At 35.3% G+C, this 12,720-nt stretch overlaps 1 protein-coding gene across 1 annotated transcript in view; it reads right to left on the bottom strand.

Moving 5' to 3' along the window:
* The window catches only part of LOC123534533 (required for meiotic nuclear division protein 1 homolog), a 37,235-nt gene that overhangs the window by 23,833 nt on the left and 682 nt on the right, over positions 1-12,720 (bottom strand). The window contains exons 2-4 of the mRNA XM_053519741.1: positions 2,443-2,938; positions 1,547-1,664; positions 259-331 (exon numbers count right to left, since the gene is read on the bottom strand). Coding sequence (XP_053375716.1) covers positions 259-331; positions 1,547-1,664; positions 2,443-2,895 — 644 coding nt within the window. The 5' untranslated portion in view covers positions 2,896-2,938. The remainder of the gene's footprint in view (positions 1-258; positions 332-1,546; positions 1,665-2,442; positions 2,939-12,720) is intronic.

Below are 12,720 nucleotides of genomic sequence, written 5' to 3'. Positions count from 1 at the left end.
GTGTAATTCTGTCCAGTGGTTTTCAAGAAGAGTTGACAAATGGACGAGGCACGACTGACGACGGACATCAAGTGGTCACAAAAGCTCACCATGAGCCTTTGGCTCAGGTGAGCTAAAAATAAAATTTTCATAACTGGCTTCTGATATGTTTCAAAATTCAAATATAATCTGTCACCAATAAAGACGTCACAGCATTTCTTTTAAAAACTTGAACTGTAAAATGACTTTATAGAAGTTCATGTATATAAAGTAACCAACCTGAAGAAAAATGCTTCCCTGGACTGTCCATCAACCTTGTATTTAGCCACAACCATTAAAACATCTGTTATATCTGAATGTATCAAAGTTACTATTTTCTAATTCTACCAACAAACCACTTACTCCTGTGTACTGACAATTTATACTCCCATGCAAGTACTGTAAAATTATTTAATTTCATGGGCATGAAATTTCGTGGTTTTGGTCATAACGGGAATTTTGTGGGGACATGAATTCGTGGATTTCAACTTTTGAACATAAAATGAATGGGAATTTTACTTGCTTGTTGTGATTAAATTTCGTGGATTGACTCTTCCGCGAAATCCACGAAAATTAGTCCCCCACGAATATTAATGATTTCACAGTATTTATTTTGTGTATAAGTAAGGGAAAGGACAACCGTAAGCTATTAGCTTTCTGTCCAATTCCCTTATCATATTTTGTTGTATATTATTCATGTAATGGCTTGCAAATAAAATACGTTTTAACCAAATATGCTTCTTTTTCTGAGTTTTGTAACATTTAATTTTCACAACCATTTTCCATAGTTTTCAATTAAGAACAGAACAAAAGTAAAGAATTTCAAATATGTTCCAATAACTCAAATCAGACTTCATTTATTTAACAAGTCTTGATAAACAGATTACAGTCAGTTCTACTGTTTAAAGAAATAATTCTCTTTATCAATAATATATGTCCTAGGCTAATAATAATTATATTCTCATCCATCACAATCTAATCACAGTCCTGAGATGAACCTCTGGTTAATTTTTTTCCAGTTATCTGACGACCATTCTCTCCTGTATTTACCAACAAGTGTGATTTCAGCCAATCAAAGATTTCTTATATAATATATCTGACCTGCCAAACTAAACGTTCAAGCCAGATCTCAGAAAAATAAACTTACTAACGATGAGTAATGACAATACATATTATCAGCAATCCCTCAAAGCAGATATTTAAAATTTTTCCTTGAGAAATGTCTTAATTTCTTTATTTCTCGATATTGAAACTGACATGGCTATTCATTCCACAGAGGATACTGGCTGACTCGGACAGATGTATTGAGCAATGCCACTGATTGGCTGAAACAGTTAAACCTGTAATGTATAAACAAACAAAAAATAATGTGCCAGAGGTTTAACAACAGAACTATGATAGGCCTGAGACTCGCAGTATGCAAATTAACAAAGTTCATTATTACTGACTTGATATATGGGTCTTTCAGTGCATGTATGTATTTCAAGCCCAGTATTTTCAAGTTATCAAATAAAGAAGTGTACAGTACCTCTTGGTAGGTCAACAATGTCATACACTCCTTGAGTTAACATCTCATTTCTTACAGCAGTTATGTCAAGCTCCTCACCAACTGCGTAGGAAACAACGTTCATGTGATGTAATGAATCCTAAAATGTGCAGCAAAACTCATGTGATCACATAAACCATAGATTATAAAACAAGTAAGTGTTGTAAGATTCAGGACTCTCATTTGCTTTTTGGGACTGGGGCCTGATTTTTAAAGAACTTTCATTCGAGGGTGAATTTCAGTAATTCCAAATGCTAGAAGAAATGCAAACAAATACAAACATTCTTTTCAACTTTACTGATCCAAATCTGAATTCTGTTAATTATAAACTCTGCTGTTTGAATTCTACCAATTATAAGCAATATTATTTTTACGAATCCGGAAACAGAAACTACACTTGCGCTAAAATCTGTCCGGATCCGACTGCGGTCAGTATAAAGTGCCGTTTAAGGTACATGGTGCATACCAGTTGATGTCATCCCTCTGTTGGCTCACCATTTCTTCTTTTTTTGTTCGAGGGGGAATTTTTTGAAATGGGGGGGAAAAACATACTATTTTGAGGGAGGAATGGGGCCGATATTAAGCCCCAAATTTTGCCAAATGGGAGCCCTGAGATCAAAGAGCAACATACACTTAGGTGATCATTCTTCTTCTGTAAAAGGAGCAGACTCTAATACTGGAAAGTACTTTGTCCTATGTAATTAATATTAATCTAAACACTCAAGAAACACATGAACTTTTTTGTGACTTAGGGCATATATTAAAAATCCTTGACATAAAACAGCTGATGTAATCATCAACAGTAAGAAATTTCAAAACACAAGATGTTTAAACCATTATTCCTCAATGTCTTTTTAATATGTATTCAGAATGCTTACATCAATTATACCAGCTGTCTGTTTCTTCCTTCCAACACGTCTTACTGGTGCTGTCTTTGCCAATGGAACTTTTTGTGATCCATCCGACCTTGAAATGGTAGCAAGACCTAGTCTTTGACTATATTTTATTCCAACGTTCTGTTGTAGTCTATTCCAAGTGGTCCTAGAAAGGTCATTCCCTTCTCTAATGTAGTATTTAAGTAAATATTTATAGGAATTTGAAAAAGTTTGTGAACTAAGCTGTCTGTGAACTTGATTCATATGGTTATGTCTACACCATGAGCAAATATTCACAACCCGTTTCCCTCGAGGTACAGCGCTTTGATCCCTCAACACCGAGGCAACAGTATAATCTTTTGAAATTGTCTTTTGTGACCTATTTAGGCTTCTCATCAAGAGCTGTCTATGTTGTGGAAACATCACTGCCCTTTTCAAGGCTTTTGCAGGAATCATCTGGTCTTTGTATTCACTTTCTACCAGAAAAAAGATGGAAATCCTGCAACAATTTTTATGTATCTGTTCAGATTATACGTAACGTTATTAACTTTCTATACTGGACATACCAATTACCGTGAGTCTTATATTCAGTGGACTCTTATTTATAACACAAGAGCACCGCCTTGCGGATGCTGACGCTCATCTGATTTTTTTTGTATAATAGAAATATTGTCCTACCCATGATTTTCTAAGTCTAAAAAGGGCCATCATTCTTGCAAAAAGCAGGATAGAGTTATGTTTCTTGATGTACAGTGTCCACTTATGATGGTGAAAAACTGTTGCAAGTTTTAAAGCAATAGCTTTGATAGTTTATGAGAAAAGTATACTTAAACATAATACTCAACCAAGAAAATGATTTTGTAAGTCCAAAAGGGGCAATAATTATTGCAAAAAGCAGGATGGAGTTATGTTGCTTGCTGTACAGGGTCAGCTTATGATGGTGAACAAGTGTTGCAAGTTTCAAAGCAATAGCTTTGATAGTTTAAGAGAAAAAGTTCACCTAAACATAAAACTTAACCAAGAAATCTGATATTTTCTAAGTTCAAAAGGGGCCATAAATCTTGCAAAAAGCAGGATGGAGTTATGTTTCTTGATGTACAGGGTCAGCTTATGATGGTGAACAAGTGTTGCAAGTTTTAAAGCAAAAGCTTTGATAGTTTAGGATAAAAGCTGACCTAAACATAAAACTTAACCAAGAAAACTGATTTTCTAAGTCCAAAAGGGGCAATAATTCTTGCAAAAAGCAAGATGGAGTTATGTGTCTTGATGTACATGGTCTGCTTATGATGGTAAACAAGTATTCCAAGTTTCAAAGCAATAGCTTTGATAGTTTAGGAGAAAAGTTGACCTAAACATAAAACTTAACCAAGAAATCTGATATTTTCTAAGTACAAAAGGGGCCATAAATCTTGCAAAAAGCAAGATGGAGTTATGTTTCTTGCTATACAGGGTCAGCTTATGATGGTGAACAAGTATTCCAAGTTTCAAAGCAATAGCTTTGATAGTTTAGGAGAAAAGCTGACCTAAACATAAAACTTAACCAGGCAACGCCGACGCCGACGCCGACACCGACGCCGACGCCGACAACCGCTCAAGTGATGACAATAACTCATCATTTTTTTTCAAAAAATCAGATGAGCTAAAAATGATTGTATGAAAGGACAAATTTTATTATGTTTAATTAATAATAAATATATTTAAAATTTAGCTTTTGGTAAAAAAAAATCGTCAAAACACCTGGTAAAAGTTCTACTTTTGTCATTCAAAGAACAGAAGTAGGAAATTTTAGCATTTTCTGGCATATACCTACTACCGTGAATTTCAACTTCAATCAAAAAAGTTGTGAAATTGGTCTAAGACAAAGAGAACATTTCTATTTTACAATGGGTCAAACTAAATATTAAACACATATCAGGGTTCTCGCTAGGATTTTCAAAGTAGGAGTCCTGGACTCCCTTCCTGGAAAAAGTTGGAGTCCCAACTGGTATGAAAAATTGAAGTCCTATATTTTTGCCGTCCGCTAGATTAACTTGTAGCCTTCTGAAGTGCTTCCTATTGCCAAGGCTGTAGTTCTAAATGTCATAATAGGCCTACTTTTATTTTCATTTTTTAATTTCAGTTTATCATGTTTATTGCTCCCAAGAAACAACTAATCAAAAACTCTTGCCTTATAAAATTCCATTTACTGTGAAATCATTTAATTTCGTGGGCATGAAATTTCGTGGTTTTGGTCTAAACGGCAATTTCGTGGGGATGTAAATTCGTGGATTTCAACTTCTGAACATAAAACGAGTGGGAATTTTACGTGTTCGTTGGGATTAAATTTTGTGGATTGACTCAACCACGAAATCCACGAAAATTTGTCCCCCACAAACATTAATGATTTCACAGTATGTACCTGTATTCATGGTAAAAGATGAAAAACAAAGTCTATTTTATTCAAGTGAAAAAAACACTTAAAATCATAATCATCAATGACATCAACTACATATGCATGTTTGCAACATACTTTTAAATCATCATACCAAAGAGCTATAAATAAATACATGTATAATTTTGTACTTCTTTGATCATACCAATTGCTTATTTAAACCAGTGTGAAATCATCATCAGGGCCATTTTCAGTTTCACTTTCAATATGTAGATTCAACATGATTGCGTTCTGTCTAATGTTAACTGCGACATAATCACATTAGAATGTCCAAAATTTGTACTGATTTGAATAATATTATTCCCAAAATTTCATACTTTAACTGACCGTAAGATGTCAGCGTTTGAAATATATTTTGTATCGCATCCGCAAGATTAATTCGGGAATGGCTGCGAATAACATCACAATTAAGTTCAGTTACACTATCCTTTTCAGTCATCATTTAATCATCATTTAATCCAATTACCTAAATTTGCAGCGAATGCAAAAAGTATAAGTGAACCACGTGTTATGAAACACACTTATCACATAAATCAAAGGCATTTTGTCGTCTATTACGTAAACAGTATTACCTTAATCGACCATGCGGTTATTGGAAAACAATGATCTCTGACTGGTCGACAGCGCAAAGCAGCCACTGCAAACTCCGCCTTTAATTGACAATTAGTTATTTTGTGTACAATTTTTTACGCGTCCTGTGGACTGGCGGTTGGAACATTTTGATGTCCTTTTCCAAAATGTATGCGCACAAATACATAGAAATAAGCGTTCCTGAGAACCCTGGATATGGCAGATATTAGCAACTTCATTGAAAATTAGCGCAGAAAAATTGAAAAGATTAACCATAACGACCACTCACTTTGCTAAATTCCTTAATTTCTGGGATCAGTGTGAAATAAAAAGAAAGACACTCTAATTTTCAAAAATAGTTCTTCTAAAAATCTAAGTACATTGCGCATAAATAATGAGAGAGAAAAAATGTAAAGCACTTTTCATGTTTTGTGTCAAAACAGTAATATGTATAGCCAGGTCCCCAGTAATTGGTATATATATCACAGGTGGCAGTAATGTACCTAGGATACAGTATGGGTCCATGAGCCATATACACTTAAATATATCACAATTATAAAGTTTTCTTAGAAAAAAATGCCAAAAAGTCATTTTGAAAATTTTTTGCCCCTGTGACAATGAGCCATTAGAAAGGTCTTTATGAGCATTTTGTCATATGCATCGCTTCCAGGTCCGTATTTTTTTTCAAAAAAATATTTCTTTAAAAATGGTTGGCCGTCTTTATGGCAAGTGAATACTCTTTCAGAAAAATCTTACTTCAAAGCCCAGTTGCAAATCGTTTACGCACAACGGGCAAGCAACAGCGTAAAAACGGTAGTTTTTTCTCTATCCGAATAAATCTCACACATTTTTATCGCCAAAGACTTTCCCCTAAAACACACCAAGCACACCGTGCCAGTTTAAAATAATGTTATAAACATTCAGAACAGGCTAAATGCAAACAAAAAAGACCAAAACTCTGGTTCAGTCATACTTTGTTACAGATTTGCTATTTAACTTTTTCGCTTACACAAATTACCTTCGCCTGCCATGATTATCGATAACAAGACAGCAGTAAAGAACGTTTTCATTGGCAGAGACAGTTTACATATTTCAAAAGTAGCGATAAAATCCGAATCCCACCCGAATATAAACAAGCAGCTACGGTAGACGAAGATTATATACCAAATTCAAATTAAATAGCAACCGGTAAGTAACTAAACAGGATAGAACCCAGGGCGGCCGCTGGGATTTTAAAAGTTGGAGCCACAAGTTTAGCCACTTTCAAAATTTTGGAGCCACTTTGAGCCACTTTGGAGCCAATCCATTTTTTTGAAGCCGTGGTCTGTTTTGTATGCTTAAAGATGGGATATATATATATATGAAATAAACAACATAACACTTGTCACACTTTCTATCTATTTAATGTCACATATTTTATGTTTTATATTTCTTATAACAATAACAATAAATAGCAATTTTAAGTCTATATATCAAGTAAGCATTTATTCACAAAACAATCTCATATCCATCATATCTCAAGGATATCTAATGTCCATATATGTCCATATACACTTATGCCAGGATCCTCCTGGACTTGACGGACTTCCACTTGGAAAATGCTGCCCCAAAATCAAACTTCTCGACAGGGGGACCATGGATAGAAATCCGCATCAAGTTGTCCAAAGTGGACATTGCCAAAGAGTTTCTTAGGCAAGTCCTGATAAGATTTTGCCTACTGAACCCCCGCTTGCACTCTGCAGTGGAGACAGGGGCCACAAGTAACCTCCCAGCTGCTTCAGCTGCAGCTAGATACACATCCTGGTGCTTTAGAGCAAGATTGGCTATGTCTTTGGTATTTTTGACTGATAGATTGCCTTGGTCAACCATGGCATGGCTAAACTGCAGAAAATTGGACAAATCGTCCTTACTACCTTCCACCCCAACTGTGGCAAGGTATTGAATGACTGTATCCTTGTCAGTGCTTTTTTCAGCCAAACTGACAGAGGGATTGAACATATTACTGAGTGCAGTCAAGATAGCACTGTCCTCATTATAAGAAAAACGATTGTTCAAACTTTTGACTATGCCCGTGACAAAATTGTCACAGGCCTTGACTGCGTCAGTCCTTTGTCACTGTCCCGGATAGTGTGACCTCCATACTCAAAAGTGACCAAACCATCATTGTCTAGTGATGGTTCATCAGTGACCTGACGGAGGAACTCAGAGATGTGTTCACCATTCCTCTAAGACCCTAACTCATTGACAAGGTCAATGGTAGGCTGGAGTAAGGGAGTGACCTCTGTAAAATCTAAATCCTGCTTCTGGTACATCTTTGACAGAGAGCAGAGGGGCTTAAGGACATCAGCAAGGAAGTGGACAACATACAAGAACTTCTAGCATGTGATGGACTTGTTCATGGACAAAGCCTTGCCAGACTTTTCCACAAGGAAGACTGAGACCAGACTGGATTAGTTTCCCACCATAGCGGAAACTGACCCCTCAAAGCTTAGCCACCTAGTATGAAAGACCTCTTTGAACTTTGACCAGGAGTAAGGGCTTGGATGGACTCAAGCATGGCAATATTCTTGGGGGAATTGTGAAAATACTTGTAAACCGAGTTCAAAATCTCCTGAACTTATAGGTAATAGCATCGGCCCCAGACAACTCAATGCAAGCCTATGGGCAATGCAGTGAGTAGCCAACACACCTGCAACTTCCTCCTTCAACCTTGTAATCACACCAGACTTGTGACCTACCATAACGGCTGCACCATCGGTGCTAACCCCACAAAGATTTGACAAATCAATACCTTTGGCCTCAAGCATGTTTTTGACTTTCACAAAGATAGACTCTGCATTGGCACGGGAAGGGAGTCAATGCCAAAGAAGTAAGTGTTTGGTGCAACATATCCAAGACTATCGGACTCTAGGACTCTGACATACATAATAATGTTTTGTTTTACACTAATATCAGTTGACTCGTCGAACATCAAGCTAAACTTCCAACTAGCCTTGACCTTATCAACCATGTTGTCCTCTAAGACAGATGCGATAGACTGTTGCATTTCAACGACGCTGGTCGAGAGTTCATACGTAGTGTGACCATCCACTCTCAGATCAGAAAGTTCAGAGACACCCTGTTAATAGATGAGAAGTGTATGTAGAAGTATGTCTGTTATAAGATTATGCAATATTACTAAACTTGTATGCAATGTTGACTTTCCCATTTATACCTTAATGAGTTCAAATAAATGTTGAATACTCGATAATTATTGTCTATGATGCCATTGCATGATATTTTTAATGGTCACACTCTTTTACCAGATCTTCAAACTTAATCACTACGTATATCTAATTGATATTTAGGTATATTCGAAGCTATGCCATGTAAAAACTAGGTCACTAGGTTAAGTCTTAGAAAAAGCCTGTTATTACTTATTATAGTCACTTTATCAAACTTGGTCACAATGTTTTGTCTTGTAAACTATGCAAAACTTTAAAAAAATATGTTATCCACAGAATATTCTACTACCACGTTGACCCCTTCTAAGGGACAATTAGGAAGCAGAAAATGGGATGTCAACATTGATTCAAGTTGTGAACCGGGGTAAAGAAACAAGACAAAACAAATAAGGGCCATTGGAAAAAGAAACAAGACAACACATTTGCATACATATAAACAGATGGAGAGTGCATATCCCATTTTAGAAAGCAAACTGTACTCTGCAAGATGTTGACCCTATTCAAATACATCTTACTTCATACAGTTGTTCAGTTCTGTTCAACAGAAATCCCACTTATATTGGGCATATATTTTCTATTCACACAGGAGGTAGGTTATCAGTCTTCAAATGTTTTGAAAATCAAATTATCATATATTTAACTAAAACTCTGCTATTCATTTTCATATTCATTACTTTAAAATTTTAACTAGTACCAGTAATCTGATTAATATTTTCATTTTTGATATAACATTTGAAGACTGACAAGTAATTGATTAGACTGTGGGTCACCTAGGACTGTCATCGATAGAAACAATATCGATATATCAACGATATATTTTTGTCGATCGATTATCGATTCCCATTTTCAAAAATCGATATTTTACAGAGAGAAAAAACTACCCAAATAAACACTCAGACCCTAAAAAACAACTAAAGTTCACAAAGTTGTAAATTTGGATAAATGCAAAAAAGGAGTGAAGACAAAATAAAAATGAAAGATGTTATTAATTTCTATTTATTTCTTTTATTTCATAAATACAAATACAACACAATCAAACAGAAATATGGAAAGTAGGCAATAAAACTTGAAATAGCATTTACAGGAAGGTATGTAGTATGCATATGAACAAATAGGTCGTTAATCTAACTTAATAATCAATATATCGATGTATCGTCGATATTTGCCTTCTGATATATCGGTATCGTCGATACGCCTAAGACCCAATCAATGACAGCCCTAGGGTCACCTTAAGATCTATCTGGGTAACTGGTGAACTCAGCTTTTTATTACCACTAAAATATTGCACTCTTAAAGCATGTCAAACAAAGGTATGAAATTCAAAGCTTAGAATAACAATACAAAACATAATAAGCATTTTATGATTTCCTGCAAATAACAAGTACAACAATGAATTTTAAATGCAACAATGACCTGATGCAACATGAACTTGTTAAGACGTGGCACGAGCCGGTTTGACAGCTCTTCTTTGGCACAGAAGTACACATTTTTCATTGCCGATGTGATTGCTGCCTGACTTCTGTCTAGGGCCTTCTCACGGGCAGACTCGAACGACAACTTTAGCTTTTTAGCGTCCATGGCTCTCTTGTGATCTGAAAATGTACAAAATAATCAAGGTTGAAGTTTCACTTCTAAGGTTTTACTTTGTTATGCATGTTTCTTTTGTGCAAAATTTTGGTTTTAAAATAAAGTTATTATATATGTTGATAATATAGACAGTGTATGAAGTTTACAGAAAAACAGTGTCACCACTGAAGCTTACTGAAATAGTAAAACCAGAGAACTACACATTCATTATGTGAAAAAATATTGTAACATTTATGTTATACATCACCCATACTTGGATAGGATAATTATTTTGGGGGAATGTAGTGTTTTTTAAGAACAACGGAATAAAATCTAATGATACAGACTTACAAATTTTCTGCAAATGTATATGTTGAACGTAAAAATCTTTTTTGGATAACAGACACAACAAAGTAAAAGCAATAAACAAGGTCACATGGAAGGACCTACAGACATTAACATTAAATGTAATAAAATGTAATAAGTCATAATTTCATTTAGATATTTTTTAAATCAATGTTAAAATGTTACTTACCTTTGTTTCTGTCTTCATGCTTGGTCACTGAATCCTTTTTAAACACATTACATCCAAGAGTGAAACTGTTTGAAACTTGTGCCTTAATACACACATCACAATACATAAGTCTTAACTTTGGATCAAAGCATAGCCATTCACGATTAATTTTCCAAGATTCATTAAACTTTCTGTTAGGAGAATTCTGAACTTTTGAAACCCCTAGCAATTTTAGACTCAGGTGTATGACACTCATCTAAAGAACGTTTCTTACGATGAGTATTAGAATCCATGATTGCAAAGAATCAGAATACCTACCAAAATTTTGCATGGCTTTTAAAGGTTATCCCAGAAAATTTCAATTATTGACTCAAAATTATAGTTAAAAACGGTTTTACTCACCTTCTTGTGACCCACAAAATACGGCGGCAATTGAAAGAAAAGTTTGAAATTAATTAAAAATGTCGGATAATTATCGCAGTTACCGTAAATATTATCTGATTAAGTTAATCTCGTAAAAAGAACCGGAAAATCGTCGGGAAAACAGCATGAAAAAAAGCCATTTAAAACAAAAGGGTCGCCGCTCTTTGATCAATAAAATTGGTTGGGTCATCGACAATTGGATCAATTAAATTAAACAGTAGTGGATACTTCAAACATTTCCATTCAAAACGTGCTTTCTTTAACAATTGATTGCTCTCGCTTCTAATTAGCTCGCACGCGGTGACATAACAATATGCAATATACATCTATACCTGTCAAACATGCGTCATCGCATCAGCTGATTACTTGCTATTGGTTTTTCTACGCATGAGAATACCCGAGACGCGCAAAACGGGAACCACGCATCCGGCATAAATACACAACAACAGGCCTTGGGAAAAAATGGAAATATACATGGAGCCAGAGTTCCAGATAAGATGCGTATTTGCGTAAATACGTTTTGAAATTTACAAAAAACGCATTTAAAATCAAACCTACGCGTACTGATACACATTGAAAAAACGGGATACGTATTTTACTCGATTTAAGTGCGTAATCCAATTTTATCGTAAATCAAGCACATCCTTTTTGTAATCGAGTACAACAAACAAAATGGTGTCTCATAAAAGCAAACGCAAACGATATCGTAAAATAATGCCATTTTCTTCTTCAAGTATATTAGTGTGTGACAGGAGATGACTCGGACAATGCCTATCGCTAAGCACGTGATCTATGATATATAATGGGTAACTGTTGAAAAAGCCGAAGCACATACATGTTGGTGTTTCTGAAAAAAACATTGACTGTCAAAGTATCACTGGCTGTTGATATATCGCAGTGGTCAGTAACTGAAATTAAGATGTAGTGTAAGATGTAATGTATGCAGTAAACTAAATGTTAAAACTATTTGAATGAAGGCTCAAAAATATTCAGGAAAACTGCATTGGTCGACAAAAGGCACTTCAGCGGAGCACATGAATATCAGAAAACTATACAAACAGTTATTATAATTACCCTTTTAAATGATTTCGAATTCTGAAAAACCATTTAGAATTCTAAAATACCCTTTTGAAAAAACATCTAGGAGTAAAATACCATTTGAAAAAAAAACTAGGGGGTAAAATACCCTTTAACCTAAAATCTTATCTGGAGCTCTGCATGGAGCCATAATGTTTCGCCACTCAAGATTTTTTGGAGCCACTTTAGTCAAAGTTGGAGCCAGTGGCTCCAAATGCGATAGGCAGCGGACGCCCTGGAACCTTAATTATTTTTAGTCTTGTTAGATTGCATTTAGCCTATTCTGACCGCTTGTAACGCTATTTTTAACTGACACGGTGTTTTAGGTGGAAGACTTCGGTGCGTAAAATGTGCGGGATTTATTTGGATAGAAAAAAAATACCGTCTTTATGCCGTTGCTCGCTCGTTAAAAATTGTACATAAACTGTTTGCAACTGGGCTTTATATTAAGATTTTTCTGACAGTGTATTCACTTG

The sequence above is a fragment of the Mercenaria mercenaria genome, chromosome 12 (genome assembly GCF_021730395.1).
Source record: "Mercenaria mercenaria strain notata chromosome 12, MADL_Memer_1, whole genome shotgun sequence".
NCBI lineage: Eukaryota > Metazoa > Mollusca > Bivalvia > Venerida > Veneridae > Mercenaria > Mercenaria mercenaria.
The sequence above is the reverse complement of the archived record's forward strand: the minus strand, read 5'-3'. Positions and strand labels throughout refer to the sequence as shown.